This window comes from Brassica oleracea, chromosome C4, assembly GCF_000695525.1.
Source record: "Brassica oleracea var. oleracea cultivar TO1000 chromosome C4, BOL, whole genome shotgun sequence".
Lineage (NCBI taxonomy): Eukaryota > Viridiplantae > Streptophyta > Magnoliopsida > Brassicales > Brassicaceae > Brassica > Brassica oleracea.
The window spans coordinates 26,564,367-26,576,627 of NC_027751.1; the positions used below are offsets into that span (position 1 = coordinate 26,564,367).

General features: G+C 32.2%; 3 protein-coding genes across 3 annotated transcripts; all 3 read left to right on the forward strand.

The window, feature by feature from the left end:
- Positions 1-2,888: 2,888 nt before the first annotated feature.
- LOC106338521 lies at positions 2,889-4,868 on the forward strand. Its single transcript, XM_013777479.1, has 4 exons — positions 2,889-3,068; positions 3,526-3,792; positions 3,886-4,047; positions 4,488-4,868. Exons 1-4 carry the CDS (start codon positions 2,889-2,891, stop codon positions 4,866-4,868), a joined length of 990 nt encoding a protein of 329 aa, XP_013632933.1.
- Positions 4,869-5,943: 1,075 nt separating this feature from the next.
- LOC106340414 (SKP1-like protein 1A) lies at positions 5,944-6,609 on the forward strand. The gene has a single exon (XM_013779290.1). The coding sequence runs from the start codon at positions 6,021-6,023 to the stop codon at positions 6,498-6,500; it is 480 nt and encodes a 159-aa protein (XP_013634744.1). The 5' UTR covers positions 5,944-6,020; the 3' UTR covers positions 6,501-6,609.
- Positions 6,610-9,585: 2,976 nt separating this feature from the next.
- On the forward strand, positions 9,586-10,386 carry LOC106340237 (SKP1-like protein 1A). Its single transcript, XM_013779119.1, has one exon. It carries the CDS (start codon positions 9,723-9,725, stop codon positions 10,185-10,187), a length of 465 nt encoding a protein of 154 aa, XP_013634573.1. The 5' UTR covers positions 9,586-9,722; the 3' UTR covers positions 10,188-10,386.
- The last annotated feature ends 1,875 nt before the right edge of the window (positions 10,387-12,261 follow it).

Genomic DNA, 12,261 nt, shown 5'->3' on the forward strand with positions numbered 1-12,261 from the left:
GGAAGATCTGCAAAACGATAAACAGAGAGAAGGTTTGATACGAAATGACTGAGAAGATTGAAGTGATGATTTTCTTCTGCAGAGAACATGCCTTTTTATAGTAGATCCAGAGCAAGGAAGTAATGGGGGGGGGAGGGGGAGGGTTGCAATCAATGATGAATCGTGGGTAGAGTGGCGAACAATCGTAGATGCTTGCGTTAAAGATGACACTGGACTCAGGCTGAGTCCGTAACGGCTCAGCATTTATGTCTCCGGTGAGATGAGCTGCGATGGTAAGAATTTTAGATGAAGAGGCTGAGTCTCCTAGGATTGACGTTCAGTGAAGATATGGGCCACTTTTTATTTCATTAAAGCCCAGACATATTTAATTGAAACCAAACACGTAAACACACGGATCAAAGCCCATCAGATACCCGATTAAGTGATACGGTGCGTTCAAAGCTCCGGACACGTGTTACCGTCATAAAGCTTGACTTTTCTACGTGGATGCTAATGTGTCTCAACCAGGAGCGAAGAAACCCTCTTTTATATAATTAGATATATAAATTATATTTTAAATAAATTTTTACTAATCACCTAAGTAAATAAATAAGAAACTATAATTTATGATTTTATAAATTATAAGCATTAGAAAATATGAAATCCTAATAGATAGCAAACATAAAATATGTTTAACAAATAACGTTTGATTACTATAACCTAACTGTTTATACACTTTCTAAATGAAAAAAAAAAAATTGGTTTTGAAAAATGAAGAGCATGACGTGTATAGTTTAGATTATAGTTTAAAAAAAATAAAAGTTTGTTTATCTGTTTCTCTTTCATAATGCATGTCCTTTTGTCTGAGCTAAACCAAAGTTGATTAGAAAATAACGTGGGGAAAATGGTAAAGTTAAAAAGAACCGTATAAACGAATACTATAAATTCGGTACGTTGTTTGTCCGAACAGAGTATATCCGGCGAATATGAGGCCGTATAAAGTAGGCCTGGGACGGATCGGGTATCCAGGCAATTTTAAGATATCCGGATCCGGATCCTTATTCGGCGGATCCATAATTTTATTATCCTTATCCGGATCCGGGGTTCGCAGATATCTGAGTGTCGGATATCCTTTTAAAAAATATAATATCCGGCAGATATCCAGATCTAGATTTGGATCCTTAAAATAAATAAAAAAATAATATTAATATATATAAAATATTAACAATAATTTAAAAATAAAAATATATATAATGTTTTAATTATTTCTATGTATAATATTAAAAAATTTATACTATTATAAAAATGAAAATATATTAAATAAAATTAGTTTTTATATATATATATTACTATTTTTGAAATAGTTATTAATAAAATTTACGGATCCGGATATCTAGACTAAAAAATCAAGATATCCGGATCCGGATTCGGCTTTGACGGATCCAACATTTTACTATCCGGATCCGGATTCGGCCTCTCCGGATATCCGGATTTTCGGTTCGGATCCGGATCGGATCACGGATCGAATCCGGATCTCGGATAAAAGTTTCAGGCCTAGTATAAAGCTTATTTTAGAACAGTGTTTTAATAGAATTAAAATAATAAATATTTATGGAGTTGTTTTATTGTTTAATTAAAAACTAGAATTTGATCCGCGCGTCCGCACGGGTGTATTTTAGAAAGTAGATTTCGATATTAAATAGGGATTTCGATATTAAATAGGGATTACATTTACTATCGTATTCAATTAGGATAGATTTAGGCGAGATTATAGGACAAATAAATTAGTATATTTCGTTTAAAATATGTGTTAATATCCATGTATTGCGTTTGACTTTCATAATCACGCTAAGGATATATCGTATCAATTAGTGGTTATCTTAAATTTAGAAAGTTTTTAGCAATTAGTTCATATCCGGAAACCTATCTTATTATGAGTATCAAATATAAAATGCAGATTTAATTTTCAATTAGTTGACTATATTTACGAAACTAATTTATTTCCTTTATTAAAAATCTAATATTACATATTTTATTGTGGCAAGTACTTATCTTGCACGTGATATTGTTTATATTTTTGCAAGATTTTCGGTTCATTAGTTAATATTTTGGGTTAATTTTAAAATTTCCTTGTATTCGATATAAATACAAAACCAGTTATTTAACTAAACCGTATGATTTTAATAGACAATGATCGTTATTATAGACGTATGTGTTTGCATCAATATGCTAAAGTATACGATTGCATATTGCATGTTAAAAGATGGTTCAGGATTTCAAATATACGTATACGTATGAATCAATATTCTAAATTATATATTGAATACCGGTTCAATTTTTATGGGTCATTCATATGTGCATATGGTCTAAGGGGTGGTAGATATCTGTTTTGAGTTCTAAGATAGATAATATCTCGGCTCAAATAATTGATATTGAGCTTCGTGCAAATCTAATCGGGTTGGTCAGCCCAAAAGTTAATATTTTTTTTGTTAAAAATAGAGTGGCATAGGATGGTAATATTTGTGAAAAACTAAGGACTATTTCTAAAACGTACTCCTCGTTTTAATAAATTATTTTAATAGATTAGCTGAAAGGTATTGTCACTGTTATAATATAGGAAGAGGATATCGTTGTAATATAGGAAGAAGATCAAGGGAATCTAAAAACAAAGATCTTCTGTTTTAATTGTATTTGTATACCATATCCTAAACTATATATAACGGAAAGTTTTTATTTGTAATCTTGGGATAAAGAGCTTGTAATTTTCAGACTATTGTGAGGTTAAGAGACAAGATCCTTCTCCAAAATTAGGGGTTCGAAGCTGTGAACTGCGTGAACAAATTGTTTGTTTTGTCTATTTCTTTTGCTCAGATTACTCTCATTTATCCAATTGAAATTCTGCACAAGTCATGCCTGTCCGTTTCTTGACGCTGCATTCGGTTGTAAGATGTCTCATGGTTGTGCTAACGGTGATGGTAACAAATATAGTGGAGCCAGTGGATGGAAAAGTCAACATTTCTGGTCAACAAAAGCAAGAGACTGAATTCAGGCTTAAGCAACTCAACAAGCAAGCTCTTAATTCCATCGAGGTATACATAAAACGAATATAACTTCAGGAAAATAAAATCATCAACGTGCGCATTTTTTTATAGTATCAAAAGATTAGTTCTAACTTAAAGTTCATACTTGTTAGAATGGGGTCTATAGTTTTAATATTGACTTCTCGTGATCTAGTGTATACATGCAATCATATTTTATCTACAATCTTGTCATAAAGAACAAAATTATAACTACAAGTCTAAAACAATTTTCTTACAAATATGTCTTTTTGTTTCCTTGCATTATTCGTTGTATTGATCAGATTTCAAATGGAGAGATAATTGATTGCATATCTATCGCGCGAAGCAACCAGCTTTTGATAATCCCATGCTCAAAAACCATACGATTCAGGTTCTTGTTTTTGTCCTTTCTTTCTAGTTATTATCTCATGACCTATACGTACTCTGACATTTATCACTACGATATATGTTTAAATATTGAAAATAGATGACACCTAGTTCTTATCCGCATGAGGTTTTAGCTGAAGAAAACAATGCTCCAGCACCAAGCAACGACGAAGAACAACCAGAAAATATAGTTCATCCTTGGCAATTGGTAGGAGAGTGCCCTGAAAACACTATTCCAATCAAAAGAATAACAAAAGAAGATCTTCTAAGAATAGATGATATCAAGAATTACGGGAAAAAATTGAATATCTCTCAGCCTCATCAATTTTATCAACCGACGGATACAAGTGTCGATAATGGCCACGAGGTATGTGTATAAATGCATTCAAATCATCAATACTTGTTATTGTTCATCAGATTAAAACCTTAAATTTGTTGAACTATATGCTTTCTTTTGTAGTATGCTATCACATATGTTAATGGTGGTCCTTACCGCGGAACGAAAGCACAGATAAACGTATGGAAACCGCGGATAGAAGCAGGAGAATCCAGTATATCACAGATATGGATCTTTGGAGGCAAATTTGGTCCTGGTTTGAATACTATAGAAGCTGGTTCGCATGTCAACCCGACTCTATATGGTGATGACAATCCTCATAGTAACTGCATTTTTGCTTCTTCATATTATTATTATTATTTAAGTATTACCTGATTTTTATATCGAACCCTCTGCCGAGCTTAACCCTGCCCGGAAATGAATTTGTAATGACTAGCTTTTTTGATGAATAAAATAATAAAAACAGAGGGACAATTACCAAAATACAGGATGCTACAATCTCATATGCTCCGGCTTTGTTCAAATAAACAAAAGACTCACCCCTGGTTATTTGTTAACACCCATCACCACCTATAATGGTCCACAATTCAAATTTACCGTACAAATATGGAAGGTTGGTTTAGTTAATTAACAAAAAAAATCTTACATGGTGGCAGTACATTATAGTATACATCAAATTTATAATTTTTTTCAAATCAGAGTTTCTTTGTTATTATTTTTCTTAGGATCCAAAGACAGGAAACTGGTGGTTACAATTGAATGATCAAGAGTTGATAGGGTATTGGCCAAAAGAGCTATTCACAAACCTTGCAGATGAAGGGGCAAGCACGATTGAATGGGAAGGTGAAGTGGTGAACACGAAGAAAGACGGACAACACACAACCACTGAAATGGGAAGTGGACACTTTCCAAGTGAAGGATTTGGAAAAGCATGTAGCTTTGAAGTCATCAAAATCATTGATATGAATAATGGTATAATAGATCCGGTTGGAGTTCAAACATTAGTGAGTCGGCCTACCTGTTACGATATTAAAACTGGTTATGATAAACTATACGAGGTTTTTTTCTACTATGGTGGTCCTGGTCGTAACCCCGAGTGTCTTTAGATATTTCATATCTATGTACACTCTAATTTGTTAAAGTTGTATTGTGCTCCGGATGGTTGTGAATGTACCCAAGTTTACTTCATTCTCTGGAGTTTTTTAGTTATATCTAAAAACTAAGTTTGATTATTACTTTTTGTATGTCTTTTTGTCAATTTTTTCAAGTTTGGTTATCACCTTTGGTTATGGATGGGAATGTGTCTGGTGGAGAAAACAGTGTAGAACTTAATTAACAGAAATTAGGAAAACACTGATACTGGTAATGGTTTCATGGTGTAAGATGGGAGACAAACTCGTTGAATCAAGTCAAGAAGGAAAGGAACTAACTGTCAGATTTATCATCACAGAAAGCGTATGAAATTAATGTATTCATGTATTAGAGATTAGGCATATCACCAAAGTGGCCGGTGGACAAATTTAATTGGTTTCCATGGTTTACTAAAGTTTATTAGGGAATCCTAGTTCAATGATGGATTTTTAAAAGTATAAATTCAATAATTATTTAATGATTCTAAATTATCTTTAATATCAGTGTTATTTGAAATTAATTATATATGTAAATGATACAACATAAATTTTAACGTCTGGTGTTTTTAATTAAGATTTATATATCAAAATCTAACGTTATTTAAAATTCAATGATGTTAAAAACTAATATTATAATTTAACTACAATTTTAAATACTCTATTAAAATATAATGTTATTCAAACTAATGTTATTCAAACTATTCTGTAAGAAACTGTGTATAAATCTATTTGAAATAAAATCCAATGAATATTTATGAGTAAATTATTAAAAATAAATCCAATTTATATTGAAAATATTTTATAATTTGCACACATAATTTCACAAAGATAATAAAAATTTGATTATAAAAAATTTTAAATTTTGAAAAATCTATAGATAGACTTTAAAACTATAGGGATTGAATAAAATCCTCTAAATACGGATCAACATATCTTAAATATGAGTATTACAAAAGTTTGAAAAAAAAAATACTATTTCCGTAATAAAAAAGGAGCTGCTGATGACCTCACCGACTCCAAAAACTAGGGCTTATAAATACAAACAAGCATCGGCTCATAACTTCATTCACTACCTTAACCATTCAATCAAATTCTTTAAGAGAAACTCGCAACACACAACAAGCCAAGATGTCAAAGAAGATCATGTTGAAGAGCTCTGACGGAGAATCCTTCGAGGTGGAAGAAGAGGTTGCACGTCAATCACAGACTTTAGCAAATCTCATCGAAGACAATTGCACCGATGGCGAGATCCCGATTGCGAACGTCACAAGCAAAATCCTCGGCATGGTTGTAGAATATTGCAAGAAGCACGTCGTGGTGGTCGATGGAGGTGATGATTCATCTTCCTCCTCCACTTCCGAGGAGGATCTCAAGAAGTGGGACGCTGACTTCATGCAAATCGACCAGTCCACGATGTATGACCTAATCTTGGCTGCGAATTACCTAAACGTTGCAAGCCTGCTTGACCTCGCTTGCCAGACAGTTGCTGATATGATCGCAGTATGCAAGAGTGCTGCAGAGATTCGCGCAAAGTTTGGCATCGAGAATGATTTTACACCAGAGGAAGAAGCAGAGATTGTCAAGGAGAACCAATGGGCTTTTGAATGAAACCTAACTAGTTTGTTTGTTTTTATTTTATTATGTTATAATAAACCAATGGTGTTTTGCTATGGAGACAATCTTTAGTTGGATATTAATATATGTTTTAGCAATTTTATGAGCGATCTTATCGAAAGTCATTCGTTTATGATCAATTCTTGAATGTTCTATTGCATCTTCTTTTTCTTATCATATCTTCTAACCAATGGGCTTCTTCTTGGTTTTAGTGTTGACGTAGGATGTAGGATGCGAATATGAAACATGATAAAAAAACGCGTTTTGATTTTCTGATAAGTAAAAGAGGTTCAAACGCAGCGGTTGGGGGTGCGGGAGTTTGTGAATGCGGATGGTTGCAGTTTCAAGTATTAAGAGTTTTGTATGATTGGCACGACGTTTAAAAATTGTTGCGTTTGCAGTATATTTATGGCTGGTTGATTATAAGATATTGCAGCGCTTTAATAATAAATTACCAATATTAACATATTATAACATTATAAAAATATAAAAACATATCATTGTAATAAAATATAATAATTATTGATATAATATGATTAATAATAATATTATGTTTATTTTTTATTTTTAAATTAGTTGAAAGTTATAATTTTAATAGATTTAAAAAAAATATTTATAATAAACTTTTCAAAGGATAATTTTTTTATATATATATGTGTATATCTTCATATATGTATCATGTATGTATACTGATTTTTAAAAATTCTAATGGATACTTTGTTTAAAGTTTTTATAAAACAAATTATGATACTGTTTGTGAATTTAAATTAATATAAAAAATATGTATATTTTTTATTTATAATATTTCCATTTTAAAATTTTTATTTATAATATTTTTGAAAATAATTTTATATTTATTTACCCACTCGCCCGCAATCGTAAACACTAGTTGGAACCAACTTTTTAAGAGGTTCAGAGTGGTTTGAAACGATTGTAGCGGTTTGTATGATTGTTTCGAAACGCTGTCAACCACTACCAACCCCAAAGCTGCGTTTGTTGGTGGTAGCGGGTAAATCATTAAGGCCTTAAGTTGATTTATATCACAATAAATCATATGTAAAATTGTCATATAATTCAACATTCGAAATTAAAATTGTGAAAGTTGTATTGTGTTGTGCTGCTAATGGGTTGTTAGAAACCAATTCTAAGACGTATAGGGTATGACTGGTTTCCCCGTTATCACCTGCAAACACAGCTTTTGCGGTTGATAGCGGTTGTTGGCGTTTTGCAACAATCATTCAAACTGCTCTGAACCGCTTAAACCTCATAAATTCAAAAGCTCGTTCCAGCTAGCGTTTGCAAGAGGATAATTTTTTTTCTTTTTTAAACAATACAAATATAAAAATAAAAATATTCAATAAAAATTTTAAATTGGAATTATAAAAATAATAAAATATATCTATTATATTTTAATTAATATTATAAAATTTTATATAATTTTTTTTTATAATTTTTTTTAAAAAAAATAAAATATAACTTTCTAAATATATATATTTTTATTTCTTATAATATTATATTTTTTGATATTTTTATAGTTATATAAAATATAAGTATTGTTAATGTATTATTGACCGCTGCTGCATTTGGTAGATAACCAGTCATAAGTATTCTGCAAACGAATCAAATTCTAACCGCAGAACCAGTCGTACAAATCTCTTAAAACCGCTAAAAACCGCAACCGCCCGCATCCGCCTCCAACAACCGCAATTGCTGCTGCGTTTGAACCAGGCACATAGTCTAACTAAACAATGTCTATGGCTAACAATGATGAGTTGAGATAGTAGTTAAAATTTTCAGAATATCTAGTAACTGAGAGTTCATACGTTTAAGTTTTGTTGGATTTTCAAAAAGAGTTGAATTACATGAATTGTTATATTCAAAAAAAAAAAGAATTACATAAATTCTGTTTCATCATCCTAGATGGATCTAGGGTATGGATAAATTAGAACCTCATAGTTGTTCATAAAAAAAAAACAACATAAGATGACTAGAAACGCATTATATATATTTTAGGCCAAACCTAGATTAATGTACTACCTTTCATAAATTTTTAATCAATTAAATAAACAAATTCATTCTTCATATAATTCACTTATAACTCATATAAATCTTATTTACCATCATATATTTTACAAGCCTTTTTCATAGTAACACAATATATCATATATTTTCTGTAAATTAATATATAAAATGAATTGTATTTACTTAAATGAGTTTCTTATATAAATGGTAGCCAATTTAAATATTTCCTAATTGACTGTGTGGTAAGGCCCAACTCTTAGTAACCTTGAAAAACTGAAATATATGGGCCCCTGCTATATCTGGCCCCGGTTTAGACTGGGTTTATTTCTTTTTGATGCATGCTCCTGTGTGTTTGGTTGTTGGGTGTGCTAGTTGTAAAGTTGTGGCTTTTTGTTGTTTGGTGAGGAGTTTGACGAGTTGTTGTTTACCTCACTTGTATTCTTTTTTTTTTAACAACTGGATTTATTAATTATTAAAAAATAGTACAAATACAATACATCTGAAAATAAAAAACAACAAATAGTATAACCAAACTGGTTAGAAGACCACAATATATCAAGTGAAGTAAAATAGATAAGTCTTCTTCTGAAGTCTTCTTTTGCAATAGAGTATCAACTCTATTAATTTTCTTGCGAGCTTTAAATCTTCGTCGCATCATCAATACCAATTCCTTTTGTTGTATTACATTGACCTCATCCAAGACTGGAGCTATAGATATTCTTTGGTATAGAATCCAATATACTGATTCAACCATAGAATTTAAAATACGCAACTTTCAACCATAGAATTCAACCTCACTTGTATTCACTTGTCTGGTTTTCATATAACTGTTATATTTTATTTACCATCATATATTTTTACAAAAAAAAATTGTGTCACAAACATCATATATTTTCTGTAAATTAATATATAAACTGAATGTATTATTAAATGAGTTTCTTATATTAATGGTGGCCCATTAAAATGTTTCCTAATTGACCATTTGGTAATGCCCAAGGTCTTGACTAAGCAACCTTGAAAAACCGGTATAGACTTGGTTTACTTCCTTTTGATCCTCTTGTGTATTTGGTTGTTGGCACGTGGCTTTTGGTTGTATGGTGAGGATTGTTGTACTAAATGGATTAGTTATACCAACAATCTCAAAATTAGGATTCTTCTATAAATAGACGCTCCTTCTCTGCACAGCAAGTAACAATGTCTACGAAAAAGATCTTGTTTAAGAGCTCCGATGGTCACTTGTTCGAGGCCGACGAAGCTGTCGCACGCCAATCGACGACGATATCACATTCCCTTGAAGATTGCTGCGCCAAGGCCGACGATGAGTTCCTGCTTCCGAACGTCTCCGGCAACATCCTCAGCTTAGTGATCGAGTACTGCAAGAAGCACGCCGACGTTGGCTCCATCTCCGAGGAAGATCTCAAGAAGTGGGACGCCGAGTTCGTCTTGGGTATGGATCAGCCCACGTTCTTCGATCTCATCCGGGCTTCGAACTACCAGAACATCCCAAGCCTGATTGCTCTAACTTGCCAGACGATCGCTAATTTGATCGCGGACCCAAATGAGATTCGCGCAACGTTCGAGATCAAGAACGATTTTACACCGGAGGAAGAAGAAAAAGGTCGCCAGGAGAATCGATGGGCCTTTCATTTGAGTCATTAGGGTGTCATGTGAGACCCGTTAAATCTCGATAAATAATAGTTTGTTACCAAAAACATTGAAAATTCAGCAGTTCTGCCGGAAAAAGTCCCCTTTTGACACCCCTAATTTATTTTGACACCTCTTAAATACATTCTTGGATCCACCACTGCAATAATGTTTCTTGGTTAGATATATACCGTGTTGTTGATTAGATGACTTTGAATATTCAATAAATCTCTATGAACTGGGTTCTATATATCGATTTTAATGCTGCATTGCTTCGAGCTCTGTTCACTACACATGACTCAGAGACAATTCAAAACCCCTTACAAAAAACTGTAAACACATGTACAAACCGCGTTTTAAAAGCTTGGGGTCCACCCACAATCTTATGTCAATGATCTTTCTCCTCTGCTCCACTTTTGGTAATTCCCTAGACTATATTTGCGAAGTAATTTTGCCAAATGTCCTTTATATAATCAATTTCACAAAACAAATATGATATGAGTATTGAAATTGATGACAGTTCTTATAGCTTAATACTAGGTGATGATCCGCGCAGGGCGCGGAGTGAATGGTCTAAAAGAGATTATACATTTTAATCTATAGTTATTGAAAAGGTAAAACAAAAAGTGGCATATTATACTTGGTATAGATTAGCTGAAGTAATGTTTGATATAATGATTAATTAAAAGAAAACCAATTTGGGATTGGAAGTTTACTCGATTTTTTCGGTTTAAAAAAAGTTTACTAGAGTATCCGGATAACGATAATCTTATTATGGTCGAGAAACAGTAATTATCCTATTATCAAAGTTGTATCGTTATATTTTATTAAAATTATACTGGTTCCGGAGTACATAAAAATTATAAAAGAATAAAAATAAATTGAAGTAAATAATACAAGTTTGGAAAAAAAATAAATAATATGAGTTTACAAATTTAGTTGGGTGATTAGGACTCAAATTTGTAAAAGAGGTCCATTATTGAACCTTAATATTGATTGTGACTCAAAATACATATGAGTCTCTTTTAATTTGTCTTTTATTTAAAAAGGTGTTTTTACTAAAAAAATCTCGAGGGGACACGAGATAAGAGGCTACGGTTAAGCCTCTCCGCCCGATCTCTCTTCTCATCACCTGAGAAATAAACATATTTCGTTAACTAAGCTCAATCCCAATATATAAGAAGATTAAATGCTGAATCGAGTGACTCAAGTCTCAGGGAATTTGAACCGATGGATTGTAAGTCGGCAAAGGCCCTATCAACAAATATTCAGGAGGTTTGTTGATTTCTAGATGCATCGAGGACACAGTAAGCTTTCAATATAATCACTTATAATCCCCAATTATTTGAAGTATTGTATTTCTTATGAGCGAATTGATTAGCCGATTTTGACATTGTCCGCGAGTGGTATATCTTAGTGAAAAGAAAGGGCTGGAAAAGACTCCTGCAATTAAAACCGGAGAAGTGTGTACTGACTATCGCTCCTGTCAACATATCCCCTGAAGTTTGTTTAATTCATTGACGCAGCAGTTACATGGTAAGATTTCAATTTATATTCTTTTATAAATCCGAATGATCTGAATTACTGAATTGATTATAAGATTATTTATTTGGCGTTTATTTTAGTTTCCATTTACATGAAGCCGCAAGAGGTGTATCACATTCATCGTGGACAGGTTAGATTCCGACCTTATCGTTTATGGTTAATATATACTGCTTGAAATTTATTAACAATCACATGGAGGATAAAGTTGATAATTGATGATAAAAAGATAATAGTAAACTTAAAATAAATAGTTGTTGTCAATAAAAGGCAACAATGCATACTGAAATAAAATATAACTCCAAGAATGATCATGAACATACCAACATAGAATTTTGGATGAGTTTATATACACATAGACAAAATGAGTTTATATACACATAGTCAAATATCATGAACATACCAACATAGAACTTTGGATGAGAAAGACCAAGAATGATCCAACGGAAGTTGGCTAGACAAATGTAGTTACAATCATTGATCAGTTCAATCTTGGAAACAACATATGATTCAGATAACTTTATATGTTATCGCAAGAGGGTGTCAA